The 18872-nt window shown below is 37.7% G+C and overlaps 1 protein-coding gene across 30 annotated transcripts in view; it reads left to right on the top strand.

The window, feature by feature from the left end:
* Window positions 1–18872, top strand: part of RIMS1 (regulating synaptic membrane exocytosis 1) — a 303629-nt gene that overhangs the window by 234992 nt on the left and 49765 nt on the right. For 20 of the 30 annotated variants that reach the window (XM_063152955.1, XM_063152927.1, XM_063152928.1 and 17 more), the window contains 2 exons: window positions 1776–1888; window positions 10212–10378. The exons of the other annotated variants lie outside the window; for them this stretch is intronic. In XM_063152955.1, coding sequence (XP_063009025.1) covers window positions 1776–1888; window positions 10212–10378 — 280 coding nt within the window. The remainder of the gene's footprint in view (window positions 1–1775; window positions 1889–10211; window positions 10379–18872) is intronic. 30 annotated transcript variants of the gene reach the window in all.

The following is an 18872-nucleotide window of genomic DNA, read 5'->3' as shown; positions in this document are numbered from 1 at the left end:
GCCCAGTGTGACATTCTGCACGTGCAGAATTTGCTAGATTGGACTCTGCATTATGGGAGACTGAAGATAATCATAACTTTATTTCGTGCCTTAGATGTGTAATTGCAGCAGAATTTTAATGTAGTTTGTTTTACTTATTTTTCTTATTTTTAAATAAGTGCAGAAGGAATTCACAATGATGCCTTTGTATATTTTCATACCCAACCAGCACACAGACATTCTGACATTTCCCCGAGCATGTTACAAATGGATTGTGCAGGCTCAAATGTGATTTGTGCAGTAGCTTATAGTTTAAAATATCTAATCCTGAGTGTAGTGCTTTTTTTTTTTTTTAGGCCTTATATCTTTGTGCTGGCAAAGCACAGACCAAAAAATAAATCTGTAAATAATGCCACAGTGTATAACTAACAGCATAAAAACCACACATGAGAACTTTAATACCTCTTAATTGAACATACATAGAGTACTTATTTTCCAATAATTTAAAATTATCTGTGTTTTGTGATTGCAAGTTGATTACAGGCAGTTTTAATATAGGTGTCTCTCTCCTGTCACTGATTTGGGGAGGGGCTCTTTGACTTAGAAAAATAGTGGTTTTGTAGAGAGTAATATAAATCCATGGTTGGCATAAAAGCAGAAGATTTTGTGGAGGTTGCCTCAAATAAAACTAAATTCGTGACACATAAAAAAATCCAATTTAAAAGAAGTTTTTCTGATATGTTATAACCTGTTAAACCACAATGAACATAGTGAATACTCCTGTCATTTAGAATAGTTGCTGATAAATATTTGGGTCTAGTTCTAGAACTGCTAAAAAGTGACAGTTTTCATGGTATCGATGTTACCTGTACTGCTTTGAATTTAAAATGCTACAAAGTTTGAGAATAGCAGAATATATAGATCCCTCTGAAATTTATTTACTACCACAAAGGTTAAGTAACTTGGAGGAAGCCTTTGCCCAGGGGCATTTACAGCACTCTCTCTGTTAGTGCAAGGTCGAATGCCTGTGGCAGGCACAGCCAATATGAGTTGCCATAACTTGCTCAAGTTGAAGAAGATGCTCTTTATAGCACCACAGCTCCTTGAGGGTGCAAGATATCTGTTTTTAAAGAAACACTGCCATATGGAAGTTGAAAACACAAGAACAAATAATTATTTGAAGTAAAGGTGATCATTACAGGACAAAGTAGTGATTTTAAAGGAGGTCTTGTTAAAGAAAAACCAAACTACTAGAAAATAACTGTGTTTTTGATATGACTGGTTGAATGGAGAAATTATTCCTCTCAAATAGCCTTAGCTATATTAAACTGCTATGTTTCAAGATAGTAGGAGGAGTTAATTACTTAAAAAATAAATTTTAATACCTGTTTCATGCATTAATTCTTAGAATGCTACTGTAATATTTTCTACAATTAAACAAACACGTGCTTAGATGTTCATGGATTTATGTCCCCTGCATCCAGAATATTTAACAGGTGTATAATTCAGCCTGCCACCTAAATTTTTTCACTCTTTTCATATCTGTTGCACCAGCTTGATTATATGTAGAAATTGGGATGTCTGCCCATTTTCAGGTAAAGGCTCTCACAATGGAAGTGGTTGATTTCTTGACATTAGTGTTCCTCTGTTCTGTGCTTACACCCTGCTTGTTCTACATGTTTGTACATTTCTTTGTTTTGTTGAAATGGAAATGAGCTGAAATTGTTGCTAAACCATTTGTTTTTTTCAAAACTTTTTCTCTATTTTTAATTGATTTTCATTGTGTGTTTTTGCAGCAAGCTTAGTAGTGGAGGAGCGAACGAGACAGATGAAAATGAAAGTGCACCGTTATAATCAGACGTCAGGGTCTGGTTCTAGCCAAGAACATGAGCGTGAGCAATATACCAAGGTAAAGTCAGTAGTCTTGGAATGATACTTTGGCTTGAAAATTAAAGGCATAAACTTGTTTATTTAAAATATTTTTTAACCTTCAAGAACACTGTGTTTTAAATCCTGACAGAAATGTCTTCAACTAATGGCTGGTTAGCATCATTTTTTCCCCCATGGAGTTAGTCTTTGACATGAACTAAAATGAATCTAGAAAAACCAATATGCTTAAAAAGTTCAGGAAAGCTTTTCAGAAAGAAAAAGTTCAGGAAAGAAAGATCCTTCAACAGCTGTTAAACAGAGACTTATCACATCTAGCTTAGGAAGTCATTTGATTTCCAGTCCCTGGAGTTTGGAAAAGTAGACCATGAAAGAGTAGGTTGGCCCTTGTTGCTGTCTGATGTGGAGAGATCTAGGCAGAACTAGGTCCAATCTCATGCAAATGTTCTCATATTTGTATAATTTTTATGTATCCATATAATGTCAGAGATAAATTGTTTCCTTTCTTGAACTGCCTACTGATTAGTTTGATTTCCTTTTCTACTAAAAGTGTAAAGAGTTTCTATGATAGTGGAATATACTGAAATTACGTTAACAAAGTTTTATAGAGGGATTTTGTTTTCTTGATAAGGCTAAGATGATAGGCCATAACTTTCTAATTTAAACTGTGTAGGGTTCTAAGCAAACTGCTGAAAATGTCTTGCACATCTGCACTGCTGCTTACAATTCAAGCTGTGAGGAGCTGGATGCTCCTGGAGATATAAGTTACAATAATGTATAAGTGACGTACTCATCTAAAGCAAAATCACAAGTTTACTTAGGAATGGTTAAATAGGAAATCTGGCAGCTAAATTTTAATACCTAACAGATTTGAAAGATTGATTTGAGATCTTGTTGCAGTTAAATATGGGGACAACTTTAATAAGAACTTAAATGAACAGTTCTCAAAAGGAAGAGAAACAAGAGAAACAAGGCTTTAGGTCCTGAATGGCCAAATTGTGGGCTATCAGTGCTATTAAAAAAACTCAGCAGCTGGAGTAGAAATTTCCAATGAGATCCTCTATCAGAAGCAGGAATTTGTTTCATTAAAGCAGCTCAGTTGCTACTGGGTTTGCTGCTACCATCCAAAGAGGTTTAGTCAGGGCAAGAGGGTGAGATGCAGTGCATCTCTGTGGTACTTCCCAACCATTTAACAAGGTAGGAAAAAATAGTGAAAATAGGGTTGATAAAATTTTCGTTAGAGAGAGGTAACATGCAATCTGAGGACTTTTGCCAGGATGACCAGAGACCTTTGTTCAGAGTCAAAGGCCAGGTTTCTGAGTTAGATTTTAAGTTACAGATTGATGGAAATTTTTGTATTTATCATTCTGAAACATATTTTTTGATCTTAACTCTCTAATATTTATGATAAGCATCGTTTTGGCCCTCCAATATGTTCTTCTTATTTGATCAGTGTAGATCCAATGTATGGTTAAATAGTTGTTAGAAAACATTAACCTGCAATGTTACAAATTTCTCTTATTCTTAGAACCTTGAGGTTTTTAGGATCTTCTTTTGGTTTTAAATGCATGTGGAAATCAAAATAGAAATAATGTTGAGTACTGAATCAAAAGAACATTAAATTATTCTATTCAGAATTTTGCTTTGTTTCACTATGGTGATAGTCATCACTTTAAAAATGCTACCAAAGCAAACCTTATGCTACTGTCTTTCTCTATCCTGAGAAAATGGTGAAAGAGTCAAGAAAATAACCAAGACAGATGAAGATTTGGACATTTGAAAATGTAGTATGTGGTATCAGCTGTTGTGGTAAAGCTGATGACTGAGACTTCTCAGAACTGAAGACTGTACTCATTTTCTGCTGCCAAAGTTTGTGAAAAGCCTTAAAAAGCTGCAGAAACAAGACTAACTTTAAATAAAGAAATAAAAAATATTAGTGGTATAATAGGCATTCTGGAATAGTGAAAAATAAATATTAGCTGACTATTAAAGAAAAAGCAATTGCAAGTAGTTTTTCCCTCTTTAACCAAAATGCTTCTTTCTTTCCTAAATAGCAGTGTTTTCCCACTGCTCCAGAAAATAAATATATTTATTAGAGAAATTATACTGTACTGAACATAGAGAAAATAGTCCATTCTGCATTTCAGAGCAATCAACTCACATGGGTTTGATTCTTCTAATATTTCTGCATTTGCAAACATGTTTGTTTTATTGCATACAAAATTCTCTAAACCATTCAAAAATTTTCCTTCAGTATGGGACTGGATCATATTTGGAATGGTTAATTATGCATATACAAAATAATTCCTGAAAGTTAAATAAGTTTCCCCTTATATTGAAACAACCCTTTTTTAAACAGAGATATTGTAACTGGTCCTTTGCAATTTCCAGTCAATTTCTGATGCATTACAGTTTTGGAATTTTTCCCGTTCGGTTTCTTAATTTTCTAGTTACAGTAAGCAAACAATAATTTTCCAAAAGTGCATTATGCAGGTTTCCATTTTGAAAATCCATTAGTGAATTTAGAATAGGCAACTGTCTGCCCTGCAACATTTGTATACGTCTTCATGGCTGTTCCACTCTGTTTTGAGACTTTCGCAAAGCTCACATCCTTATTTCCTCCCAGTGTAGTGGAAAGACTCCATCATTTATGTGAAACAATTAATTCTAATAAGCTAAAAGAAGAGAAAAAAAGGAAATTTAAAAAGCCACCGGAACTCTAAGGATGTCAAAAGAGTTTGAATAAGAGCTTTAAACATGCCTTCTTTCCTTTATATTGGTGAGGTTGTAATGGCTAGTGTGTGCATATTTGTGCTGTTTCAGTGCTTGAGAGAATCAAAATATTTGGTGGCATAATTCTGGATTTTCACAGAGGTGAGGTGAATTACAGTGCAATGCAATTTTAATTCAAAATACAGTAAGTTTTTTATTCCAGATGCCACACATAGAACACAAACACAACGCTGCAGCTGCTCTGGCTTAACACTGTTTTCGAAGTTCTGTTTATTCAAGAGAATTACTGATTAGAGCACTGTAGTTTCTCCTTAAAAAGGATGTCACTCTATATTTAGATGCAGTACTGACTTAAGATTGTATGTGATTGAAAAGCATGTAGCATAAAAGTGTAATCATGGCATTTGTTCAGTGGCACTGTGGATTTAGCTCAGTAGTTTCTGTCTTAACTCTTATGTGCTAGCAGTTAATGTCTAAAGCAGGGGCTGGGTAGGATACTTGGCCTGATAGGACGCTGGTTATGTTAAATTATGCTGGGTAAGGCATCTAGGGCTGTATATAGAAAATACTTTTGGACATAGATGTGACATCTTCTTTTGGTCCCCTTCCTCCACCTTGAAGAAAAAATCTTTAATATATGTTGTATTAAGATGGCAGTCACTCCAGTACTGGCTGGATTTCACAAAATCTAGTGAGTTCCCATTCAGTTGACCTGAGGGCTTCACTGCAGTTTCCTCATGATTTGACTTGCTCATTTTTACTGTTCCCTGTTTGGAAGCTGAGCCGTGTTTATAGGAGCTGGATACAATTGTAGGAAGGGTTTTTAGAATCACTGGTGCTCAGTGGCCCCTGGACCATGGTGTGAGCTGCTGCTCCTAAGAAAGCAGCTGGTGGGAGTCAGTGGTGAGCCCTGAACAGCCTGAGGTGCCAACTGCTGGGCTGGGAATGCCAGCAGCTTTCAGAGCAACCCCATGTGAGAAATCATAAAACTCAAGGTGCTTTGTGCAGGATTCAGTGTTTTCTGACAAAATTCCTCATTAAAATGCCTCAAAAGATAGCTGTGATCTCAAGACTTCTGTAGTCCCTGGATGAATCTGTGCATCTGGTCTGTATTTCTCTTTCCTCATGTTAATGACCTGATTTTAAACCCATTTTATTTTCTCATTTCATTTCCTCATTTTGAGCACATAATGAGGTATATATTTGTCAAGGTTAGTCACCTGGGGCTTTTTTGCAAAGGACAGTGCACTCTGAACTCTTGTATTCTTCATGGTTTTGGGAGTTAAATCTAGGAATACAAATACTTTCATATTAGAAATACTTTCTAATATGAAAGATAATCCAATTATAATGAACTGTTAAATGACTTCTAAGATGTGCCTTATAATCAGTAAAATTGCTGACATTGTTAGTCATGAAGGAGCTGTAAAATAATTTGTGAAGTACACTCTTTTAGTCTGTGGCTATGCTTTTCCCATTGATGTTAACACATGTGCAGTTCATCATAGCCCCTTTTTTCTCATTTTGCTGGTGAGCAAGAAGCAACAGCTGCACAGGTGGTAAAGTGAATGGAAGAACTGCATTCCAGCTGTTTACAGATGTCTGGTTTTGTAATGCAGGCAAGGAAAGCACAGATATTTTTGGCATTTGAAACTAGCTGTTATTAATGTTTAAAAAACCAGACCTACTCTTTAGTAATTGCTATTGAAGTTGCTGCAAACTTCAGTGACTCTCCTAATGTGATGAATAGTGCATCTTGGAAAAGAAATGTTACATAAGCTTTAAGATATAGAGTTGAAAGAGAAGTGGTTGCACTGAAAATATACTTCATTTTGAAGATTCAAAATGATGCAATGTTTAAATATAATATATCAGGGAAACTTATTGCAAATATATGTGCGGTTTCAAAGAGCAGCAGTTTTTTGCTCCACAGTAGAACTTTATCATATTACTTTTGAGCCCAGTTGGAAACCTGCAGACATTACTTCATTGCAGGTACCATATTAAGAGGATCTTAGCCCATGTTATTTTTCTTCTGAATTGTACATTCAGCTGTATTGCTGCAGTAAAATATTTTCATTTTAATGAGCACTGCTTTGTGGAATAATACTATTTATTTCTCCCTGTATTTGAAGGGAAAAAAGGTTAACTTCAAAATTGCCTTAATTTTGTTCGTCTGTTAGCTGAGATGACTGATTATCAGATTGTATCAGAAGTAGGTAGGAAATCATTAGGACAACTTGTATGCCTCCTGTAGAAGTCAGTGAATTAATTAGAAGCAGCAGGTATAAGAAGAAAAAGCTAAATCCAGAAGTAGTGGTAGGAAAATGCAAACTCTGTAGCACTCAGCATTAATTTTCAGCATCATTACTTTTTGTGCTAATCTCTATTGCTGTGAAGGGAAAGGCTTTCAGTTTCTTGGGAATCACAGCTGTGACACATAGTGTAAAGGGATAGGAAAAGCTCAGCCATGCCATGAAAATCTCATTTAGGATGTTTTTTGCAGTGTGATTGCAATACAAGGCAAGTAGAAGACATGGATTCAGTTTTTTCTTCATGTCCCATCTCACTATAAAATTCTCTTAACCAGCATATGAAAAACTGTCTTTTAAGTCAGACTGATATCTAGAAAACAATTCCATTTTTCAGACTGCTGGATTATAGGGAGCAAAACAGAGTGAGGGTGTCTATATAGCTGCCACTTACAGGATGATACCTGGGCTGAAGACCCCTGCACCAGTAAATGGTTTCATATTGATACTGAGCAGTCAGTTGATGAGCCTGAACCTCTAAAAAGCCACTGATACACAAACTGGGACTTCTACCTTCTCTCGCAGTATTCTAACCAGTAAGCTGCACAACCATGCTTGGTGCTTTCCCTCTTTCCCCTCTCCCCATCTTTCCCAGCCCACCTGGATACCCCCGTGGAACAAATTCAGTACAGGTGAAACAGGGGCTCTTTTTCATGACAAGCCCAGTCCACCTGTTGAATCATAAGTTGAGTGCTAACAGCCTGATTCAGGTGTGGCTTGGAACCAAGGCCAGCAGCCAAAATCTCCCTCAATATTTAGAAGAAAGGCTTCCAGCAGGAAAGCTTCCAGGTGTTACTGCATCTGGCCTTGGTGGTTCTCTGGTGGGGGAGTCTGCCTTCTCCAGCAGCATGTTGTGGTTGCTCAGGGACCACCTAAGTCTTCTACCACTGCAGGTTCACTGTGTACACTCTCAAACCAAAGGCCACAAGGTGAATATGGACTTTTTGGTGAGGAAGAGAAATAATTGGACATTATAAGCAGAAGGAAGAAGTCAGGTTGTCTTCAGCAAATACAAAAAAAGCATGGAGGTGTTTCTGAAACAGTCTTGTTACTATATCTAAGAAACCCCATGAATTTGAGAGAGGTTGCTTGGTTATATTTTAAACAAAGAATTTTTGAAATCTCAGCTTCAAATGATTAATTTGTAGATATGATCTCAATATATGGAGTGGGTTAAATCCCTATTTCACTGAAATCAACAGAAATTATATTATTTAATGGGATGATTTTGCAGATTTGCAAATCTGTTTAGCTTATTGAAAAGCCAGATCATTCCATGTGTCCAGATGGTTTTCCTATTTTTACATGTCTCATTTAGAGTAACTTAAGGGATTCATTAGGAATTCTTTAGGAATTTTGCATAAAACATCAAGTCTCATTCAGGACTGGGGCAGTTTAACTTATGTTGGAGAGAATTAACCATAAGTAAAAAGTTTTCAAATTTGTATTCTTGCTTTGCATATTTTTTTAGAGTTTAGAAGGAAAACATGATATGTTATTATGAAATAGGTCTGATAAGAATTAGTATGCTTTATGTTTCCATTTTGGAGTTACCATTTTATCTTGCAGTCTGAAGGATAGTAAAATTGTTTAACAGACTCTACAAGCCATTACCAAAAGGTGATCTGAATAAACATATCAGCACAGTCTCACTCCATTGGGCGTTTATATTCAGTAAAGTCACAAGTCACTTATAAAGAGAACCTTCCAATAAATTCCTGCTGTAGTTGAATTTATTTTTGAGCATCGTGGTACTTGAGTCCTTTCTGTTACCCTTGTTGCAGCCTTGTCTCCTGCAGATGTTTTTACTCAGGCACTGCAGGGCCCTCACAGGGAATTGCTTAGCGTTTCTGCTAAGCAGTGTTCTAATGCACACCTGAGAAGTACAGTGAGGCAGTAAATTTGTATAACCTCCTTTTGTTCTGTAGATTTCTATATTTACAATTGCTGCTTAGAATTGCTTTATTTCTTCCCCTTCCACACTCCTGTTGACTTCCTCATTTTATGTTCAATGTTTTCCCAAGAGGTTTCCAAGTGTGCCCAAGCATAACAGCTGACAGGCACTGGAGCAAGAGAAGATAAACCTGGCTTAAGGAAAGGAGACCTGATACGCTCGTCTCTACAAACTCAAGCTTGTGTTTGCCAGGTTTTTGAAATTGTCATGGCATTTGCTGAGTGACTCAGCCAGCAACCCAGTGCCTAGTTGGAGTTTGTATATTCACAGACAGCCACAGATTTGTGGATGATTCATAAATAAACTTTTATCACTTGTAATTTTACAGAGCACAGATCTGGAAAATGAACTCCCTAGAGTGTCATGTCAAAAACTGCCTAGAGCTCCTATTTGTTAGTAGTTTTCCCATAATATACCCTGGGAAGTATGCCTCTGGTTTAGTTGCTCTCCAGCCAAGAGTACCTTCCTCTAGTGACAATGAGTTTTAGTTTTGTCAGCCTGAAAACTATTTGGTCCTCATATCACTGTGAGTGAAGATTTAGGTAAGTAAAGTAAGACGTTGCTAGGATTGAAGCTTCCTTTTGTACCTGTCTAATTGATGATATGAGCAATAAGAGCATTAGGTAATGTGTGGTGTCACAGTTGATTTGAAAAGTGAAGTAACTTCTATGTCTGTCCACGTATTCCTCCTGATGGGTCTTCTGCTAGTTCTTAGGCATGTGCAGATGTAAAAGCAACTAGATCAGGGAATTGCCTGGAAAAAAAATACTGTATTTACTGAGTTAGACTTCTGCCTAACTAGTCCTCTAGTATCACAATACAAAGAGAAATTTTGAGATAGAAGATGTAATTTTTTTCTTTTTTTATAGAGCTTAGGAACTGATATCAGTCACTAATACCTTCATGTAGCATTACATTTCATTCAGGCTCATATGCAGTTCTATTGTAGGTATTTCATAGCATATCCTTTTAATATTTTAAAAATTTAAAACAGAGTCTATATCCAAATGGATGGTATGCATGTGCTTGAGATGTCTGTCTGCTGCATAAATATTTCATATAAATATTTCTTTATTGTAGTTCTAGTATGCTGAAGAACCAATAGCCTATTTAATTTCCAATGTGTTATTTTATTCCAAGTATCTTCTTTAGTCCATAAATAACATGTTTCATTTCTGCACTAGACATAAAGGCATTATTTAATGTAAGCATGTCTTTGAATTTCATACAATTTTGTTATATCTAAAAGCAGTTAAAGAGAATTGCCATACTTAGGTCATGTGTTGTCTCGTTGAATGCGTTCTGTTTTAATGAGAATCCTCACCCTTTCTTTTCTTGATCTCTAGTATAACATACAAACAGATCAGTACAGAAGTTGTGATAACGTCTCTGCCAAATCATCAGATAGTGATGTCAGTGATGTGTCAGCCATTTCCCGAACCAGCAGTGCCTCTCGCCTCAGCAGCACAAGTTTTATGTCAGAGCAATCTGAGCGCCCGCGGGGCAGGATCAGGTGAGTTCTCCTTGCAGCTTCTATTGCATCACACTCCCTCTTTCACGGAGTGCCAGAACACAACCAGAAATCCTTGAAACCACAACATAAGAATTTGTGAAAAATGTTATGCACAGATAAACTGTCTTCCATGACTGGCCTAAGATAAACAGTATTTTTTGCAGTTGTGCATCCTAAACAGAAAGCAAACTTGCCATGAGAAGATGATAGATAAATGTATTTATCCCACTTGAACTGAACACAGGCTGTCCTCTCACTGTTGGCTAAGAATCAGTGTAATCAGTATGCCAGTAAGGTATTACAGCAGAAATATTACTAGATTTTTTTTAGTTAAGCAGTTTTTTCATAAAAGCTTGGTTTTTCTTCCTCAAAGTGTTTTTCCCTACCTACTTGCCTTTATTTGGCTGTTTTCATGTATATGATAAATTACTAGATTCGAAACTATTATTAATGTAGTAATTTTGATATTTCTTGTTCAAAAGTATTTTAATTCATTTCCATTGTTAATAATCAAGTACATCTTTCTTCCTTGACACTAATCTGTTGTGGGGCTAGGGCTTTTTTTCGATGCACACATTTGTATTTGTTTTCATTTAACTTGATGACAAAACTCTCAGCAACTACGACTGCTCTAGGATTAGCTTGGTAGTCTTTGATTACATTTGCCAGTTCCTGAACTGCCAAAAATTTGACTTTTGGTGTTCTAAAACACAAGAAGAATTATAAACTATAAAAAATAAATTATCCCTACCAGGAAATCTAATATAAGTCTGGAAGCCTAATATAAGTCTGGAAGGCATCATTTGCCACTCAGAACACTTCTAGACAGGCTCAGGGTGTGAGAAGATCAGCTGCAGGAGTTTGGTATGTTTATGCAGAAGGAAGGAATGTTAGGAAAACTCAGCAACTGGCCTGTATGTTTGAGCTAGATACACCTCATTTTCTTTTCAAGGAATGTTCACAAGTGTGTTTAAAGTCATATTTCATATTGCTGGAGGTATAACCTGACAACTGCAGTAAGCCACAATCCAGCAGAAGACTGCAGTGGGACTGTGAATGTATTTAAAGCTATTTCAATTCATGTCCTTACATGCTGCATTTCATCATGTCCTAACTTTTCAGCATTTGCCTCTTACAAGGGGCTTTTTTCATACCAAAATACCTTATTTCACAGACAGATTTTTTCTCAACTAGGCCCTCTCACAGTGTCTTTGTCAAGTTCAACAAAAATAGGATTTTTTCCCAGAGATATGTGTGACAGATTTTATCAGAAATTTTCCTTGAGTTCAGAATATCTGATTGTAAATATCAGGACTGGGAGAACCAGTAACCTTGTGTGAGCCTGGCAAGGGTGAAACCTGGGCTCAAATCCTCAACTTCTTCCATTCTTAGGAGTAGCAGAGCACTTTGTGTGCAGGATGGGGTGACCTAGTATACAAAGCCAAGTGTCTGCAGTGGGAGTTCCAGTTCAGCTTCACTCTAGGCCAGAAAAGTGAGATGTAATTGGAATTTAGATGCCTTCCCTTTCTGATAATGTCCACAGGATCAATAGCTCAGAAATCAGACACTTTATGGCTAGCTTTAATCTTCTCTAAATTCAGGTAGTACTTCCATAGTGAACAAAATGTGTAGCAATTACATACAGTGCAGTTCCTTCAGTAGAAATATGAGGAAGAAATTGAAAGACTGGGGAAAGGGCTGATTGTTTTAGGAACAATTTTTTTCATCTTGAGATTCATGCTGTGTAACTCCAGCCTTAAAAGCTATGTATCTTCAGTGGAATTCACCTAAAATAGGTTTTTAAGAAATTATTTTTTTAGCTTACCTAAGTCACCATTAAAAGGGAAAAAACACCTATTATCTTGGATGGTTCACCTTATCTTCAGACAGGTGTCACAGGCAGGGGAATCATCTTTTTCTAGCTTTAATTGTTGAAGAAACCCTAGATGACTTGTTTAGATTGGTTGCTTTAATTTTTGACATTTAAGATTAAAAGGATTCTCTCAATTACTAGTTTCTCTAAGGTCAATGAATTAGAAGTTTTAAGTTCAAGCTTGATTAGTAATTTGAAATTCAAATTTTATTTTTGCCTCCAAAGAACCCAATGTTAACATATATCTAACAGGATGGGATTAGGATAGGATGGTTGAGCAGGAGGGGTAGCATTTTTTGTCTAGCTGTTTTTGTCATTCTGAAACCACCTATCATCTTCATTTGGAAGTGTGTCAGGCTAGTGGCCATGCCAACTGTGTGAGCATAATGTTACATTTAAGGACAAAGTTTGTTGAACTGCCTTTTCTATGCACCTACTTCTCTTCTCCACTTGTGTTCTAGAGATGAACCTAGTAGGCATATAGAAACTCAAAGGAGGTAGCTCAGTTCTAGCAATTTCACTAAATTAAGTCATTCAACAAATGTCCTTATTTTGAAGAGTAGTCTGGGGCTCAGATTAGTAACCTGAAGTGATTGATGCAAGTTCTAAATACAAGTATATAAAATAGCTTCTTGCTCTCTAATTTGTTTAGCATTTTGAGGTTATAACAAATGGCTTTGTGTGGATAAGCTACTCTGTATATGAAATTATTCAAAGCATCTTTCTTGTCACTCTTCTGGGAAGTCTGGTTAGCTGCTGTGCTCTCTAGTTGGAAGTGCAGAAAAAAGTACCAGGAAGTTTTGGTGTGTAAACAAAACGTTCTGGGACTTCTGATTTGAATCGAAGTCAGATTTATTAATTTGGAGTTGATGTGTATTTTTATGAGTGAAGCCAAGTTATCAGTCCTTCTTTATGGAGATTTGCTTTTGTTGATCACAGTTTTATGCATTCACGCTACAGTCACACAGTACTTTGTGCCTGTGTGTGTTGGAGACGTCACTGTGTATGGCTCTGAAACATTTCTTGCATCCTAAATGAAGCAGAAGGAAATGTATCTGCGTTTAATTCAAAAGATTGATAAGTAAGAACCCATGATAATTAATCAGCACCGTGTGGGCTTGATCAGACAAAGAAGGACATTTGCTGACTTAATAAAAAATTATGCCAGATTCTGTCATTGCACCGCTTTTCATTTGTAGCCTGTTTATGCAAAGATACCTGGACTTCTTGGTGCTGTTGAGTAGGGAGCTGTCCTGCATGGTAAAGGTGAGGTGGAGGCTCCTGTTTTGGAGGAACAAGCTACCATAAGGTGTTTCACTTAAATCCAATTTATAAAATCTGCTAAATTTATGAAAGACTAAATCATTTTTTTTAAGGTGAATTTGTTTCACTGTATCTGGACTTCAAACAAATTGCCCTCGCATTAGGAATATTACTGTTATCTCTCATTTTAAATTTGAAAACCACATCTTATTAAGAATTATGGTTTTTATCTTGATCAATGTGTGATATAATATCATTATGTCTGTGCCAAATTTTAATCTGTTTTTACACGCTTTTTTAAATTGAAAGCTTAAGTATAATTAAAATATTTTATATGAGCTTATCGAGGAAAGCGGATAATGTAATGAGTTGTAATAATGGATTTAATCCAGTTCTAATTTATTTCACATGTTATGCCATGCCACTGAATGGCTTGTATCACAAACTAATATATAGTTTTGGGGAATTTTGTTCTCTGTATGTCACTGAAGTTTCTACTGTCAGATTCTACCTGACAAACATTTTCTTCCCATATTTGCAGAACAGAATATACAAATTTTGTGCAGCTGTTGTTCTTTCAGTACACTGACACTTAACTCCAGTACACCTGACCTTTGAAACGGGAGTGAAGGAGTAGAGAATTGATGATTTGGAATCAAGTGAGGAAGTGGTTCATGGGTTGATAGGCAATGGATGCAGAGAGATGGAGACAGCCAGGACCTCATAAACAACAAACCAGGGCAGAGAGGAGCCACCCAGAGTTTATGCCCATGAATAAGGGTGTGATTGAGAGAAGAGCATTTAGGGAAAGCTCTCATACCTTTTCTGGGGAATGAGCACAAGCGTGTGGCTCTCCAGATGGACTGTGTTCTAAAGCATGGGGAACAAGCCAGAGGAATTGGAGGTTTGTTGTGCCCTGCAGGGCTGTGGTCTCATCATGATTACAGAGAAGTGGTGGGATAGTTCCTATTACTGGAGTGCTGCAATCCATAGAAGCACAGGGCAGGATAGCAAGGAAGGATTGCAAGCCATTTCTGTGAGAGAGCAGAATATGCAGGGAACTCTGCCTAGAGATGGGTGATGAACCAGCTGAGAGTTTATAGGTCAGGGTTAGAGATCCAACCAATGTCATGATATTGTGGGTGTCTGCTATGGGCTTCTTGATCAGGAAGAATTGGATGAAGCCTTTTTCCAGTTGTAGGTTCTGGTTTTCATGGAGAATGTAAACCATCCTGGTATCTGCTGGTTGAGCAATGCAGTAGGGCACAAGAAATCCAGGAGGTTTCTGTAGTGCACTGATGACCAAAGGGAAAGTCTGGAGCAAGGACTCAGCAGAGAATGAACTGATCAAGGAACATTTAAATAAACTGGACATGTAAAAGCTATTGGCATGAGATGAGGTGTACCCATGAATACTAAATGAGCTGTTGTTGACTGATGGCATTGCAAAGTCAGTCAGTAATCTTTGGAACGTGGCATTCAGGGGATGTTCTTGAAGACTGGAAGAAAAATCATCACTACTATCTTCAAGAAGGGAAAGGGGTCTTGGAAACTATAGGTCTGTCAGCCTTAGCTCCACATCTGGGTAGGTGATGGAACAGACAGTCCTGGAAACTATTTCCAAACATATGTGTAGAGCAAGGGGGTGATTGTGGATAGTCAGCATGACATTACAAAGGCATATCAAGCCTGACCAGCCTGATGGCCTTGTTTCATTCGCTGGCTAGCTTGATGGATGAGAGAAGAATATCAGATGTTCTCTATCTTGTCTCTGCTAAGAAGTTCAATGCCCTTTTCTTAAACACCCTCATAGACAAGCTGAGGAGGTACAGCCCAGGTAAGTAAACAGTGAGGCAGATTGGAAACTGGCTGAATGCCAGGCTCAGGGCATTGTGACCTGTGACACAAAGTCCAGCTGGAGCCAAATCATTTGTGCTGTATGCTTGGAGTCAATATTTAGGCAGTACTGTTTAATATCTTCATTTGTGTTTGGAATGATGGGGCGAAATGCACCCTCAGCAGATTTGCGGACAACAGAAAACTGATATCAATAGTTGATATAATAGGGGGATGTGACACTATTCATAGAGACCTCAACAATGGAGAAATTTAGGAATCGCAACGAAGGAAATTAAAAATCCTGCACCTGGGGAGCAGTAACCCCATGTGCCATTGCCCACTGGGGGCACACAGCTAGAACACAGCTTTGCAGCTGGAAAGCAGCTTTTCAGGAAAATCCCTAGGATGTTTCTGGATGCTAAAATAAACCTGAGCCAACAGTGCCTCCTTGCATTGAAGAAGTCCAACACCATTCTGGGGTGCATTAGGAAGAGTGTTGCCAGCAGGCTGAGGAATGGGATCCTTCCCACTCCATAGAGCTGAGTGGCTCTGGTGAGACACATCCGCGGTTCCCAGTCCAGTGCTGGCTCCCCAGTACAAGAGACATGGAGCTACTGGAGCACATCCAGCAAGGGGCCATGAAGATGTTGGAGTGTCTGTCGTACAAGGAGAGGCCAAGAGAGCTGAGTGTCCACCCTGAAGCAGAGAAGGCTCAAGGGAAGTCTTATCAATGTGTATAAATGCCTGCAGAGAGGGACTGGAGAAAAAAGGCCAAACTCTTCTCAGTGAGAGGATGAGCACAAACTGAAATAAGGCAAATCACATTGAAACATGAGAAAAACACTTTTTTCTCCGAAAATGTATTAAACACTGGAACAAGTGGTACAGAGATTTTGCACAGTCCAGTATCTGGGGATAGCCAAACCCCGAGCAGATATGGCCCTGTGCAACATGCTCTTATCACACCTGCAGTATGAGTTGGATCTTGCAATCTCCAAAAGGGTCCTCCAGCCTCACCTGTTCTGTGACTGTCTTTCAGGTTTTCATTTCATGCTGCTTATTATGCTGTTCTCTTGCACAAAATGCTCAGTGTCTTTAGTTTGGAGCCTGGTAAAGTGGCTGGAGGTTTGCCGTCTCACTGAGGACAAACAGCAGACTTGAGCTGCAGATCTCTCAAGATGATTTAGCCAGAGGTCACTCTCTGGATTGGAGATAGATTTTCTCCTACTGGTTTTCCATCCTCCCATGTAGTACATTAGAGCTAGTTTGATACAATTTATAGTGGTGAGGGTCTAGAGAGAGTCTGAGGAGTCTTTTTACCTCTTCTCAGGATTCCCAATAATGCTGCTTGTTACGTCATAAATGTATGTGATGTGACTGGTGCAATACAGTTGTTCACTCCTTCCCCCACCCTCTCTAGACCAGGGCTGCAGCCACCCTTCTCAGCACACTGATTCACTGAAATGCAGCATTACTGCACCACAGAGCCAGCTGAGCAAAGTTATACTTCATGTCATAATAGTGAGGCAAAATAACACACCAAGGTTTTTCACACATTGATGAGACCGAGGTCTGTGTTGTAATAAAGAAACCAATTAATTTCATGTTAATTACAAAAGTAATTAAAATCTTTATATTGAATTTGTGCTACAGTGACTAAGGGTGTAGTCGAGATACTTTACTTATTTAAAAAATGAAATGTAAAATCTTTTCATTATTGATATAAATATTGCATACAGAACTAGTGGAGGCAAAAACAGAACGCTAAAGCTTATTCATCAATAAAAGTAAATCACCTGGAAAATGGGAACAAATTCACCAGACTGGCTTTGTGAAGGGTATTTCAGACTGGCTTTGTGGAGGACATTCACTATGCCACACTCATTATCTAAACCTGGGAGAAGATCCTGAAAATGTGTGGAGTATAACAGATATTTTATACCCTGCCTAAGTTTGATCCCATATTTCTTAATGAACCAGTGTAAGGACAAGTTCACATTATATAAAGAAAGGATTGAGCTATGTGAATTTGCAGTGGAATATGCAGTGCTGGAGCCTTGCATAAGAGGGATCTGTTTGTGTGTACTAGGTAAAATTGGGTATTCCTAGGGTTTATAGCTCTCATTATTGATATTCTGTATAAAAATAAACGTCATTTTAATTATTCAAGGTATTATCAACCCAGATCCTTGTCTGGAAAGGAGACATCATGTACCACAATCAAGGTGGTTCCTCATTCTTGGGTTCTGAGAGCCTTCAGGGTGCCATGGTGGAAGACATAGTAGATGATCTTGTGTGCTGTCTGTGCTGTGGCACTGCCAAGCAGATTGAAAGAAACCCAAAGCCCTGAATGCCTCATGCATTCCTAGCTGGTGCCATCAGGTAACCATGATCACACTGCTCTGGCCGCTGGGTCTCTTGCTTAGGTGTTGGCAGTGTATTAAGAGCTAGATCCTACAAATCTCCACATCTGCACAGACAGTGGTCTGGCAATGTCAGTCTGCATCATGTTGAAAGCTGGCCCTCAAATGGCATTTTCAAAGGGATGTTTCCTGGGTTTCTGCTTAAATTCTGCCATGTGCTGTAGTTCAGAGCATCACTGTGGAAGGTCTGTTCTGTATTTCTCAGGCCTAAAGCACCACAGAGTCAAATACCTGCAGCAGTAGCAGAAATTATGAATTCTGCTGCATATATATTCACTTGGGAATCAGATCAACCTTTTCAGTTGTCACATTTCTAAAGAATCTTGAACCAAGTTCTCATTTGCCATTTATCTTCCGTATTGTACCTGCTTCAAAGGCTGCATAGCTAAGGTCTTGCAAATTTATAGATGGCTGCAGTTGCAGTTTATCAGCTGGGCTATGGGTCACCAGAATCAATGCTTCAATATGATTTGGTTTTAATCAGATGTCAGAGCTCCAGTGCAGTGGTGCTCGTTGAAAAATTACTCATTTCTTTTCTTAACATGAGCTGACATGGCTTTGGGGACATAGTGCTGTTCTCTTTTCTGAAGTTTCCATTTTTAACGGCCAAATACTAAGTTCCCAATTTATTTTTTTAATTATGTCTCTGCAAATTTAACTTGACTTAAGAGTATTTATTGACCTGGGTATTTCTTTCTCATGACAAATTGTAGATCCTGCAATTTTAATGTGCAAGATTTTTTTAAGATGATTAGTTATATTTCTCATAAGTGTGAAATCCTACCTCTTCTATGCAGATTGGAATTCCTCCTTTCTAAGAAAGAAATAGAGATACTAGAACTAGTCTACACTAATTAAATTGATTTGTATATTTACAATGCAATATTTCTTTTGAATTAAAATGTACAAATAACAGTCTTTTTTGTGGATTGGAAATTTATAAGCCAAAAAAAAGTTAATTTCACAGGAAAATGAAAACCCATTAAACTCTTTAACAAGTCTATGCTCAAGATAGTGATATATTTTTGCAAAAATTAATACACTTTTAATGGTTATTAATAACATGCTGTGTAACACATTGGCATAATGGCAACAT

Source organism: Melospiza melodia, chromosome 3, assembly GCF_035770615.1.
Source record: "Melospiza melodia melodia isolate bMelMel2 chromosome 3, bMelMel2.pri, whole genome shotgun sequence".
Taxonomy (NCBI): domain Eukaryota; kingdom Metazoa; phylum Chordata; class Aves; order Passeriformes; family Passerellidae; genus Melospiza; species Melospiza melodia.
The sequence above is the reverse complement of the archived record's forward strand: the minus strand, read 5'-3'. Positions and strand labels throughout refer to the sequence as shown.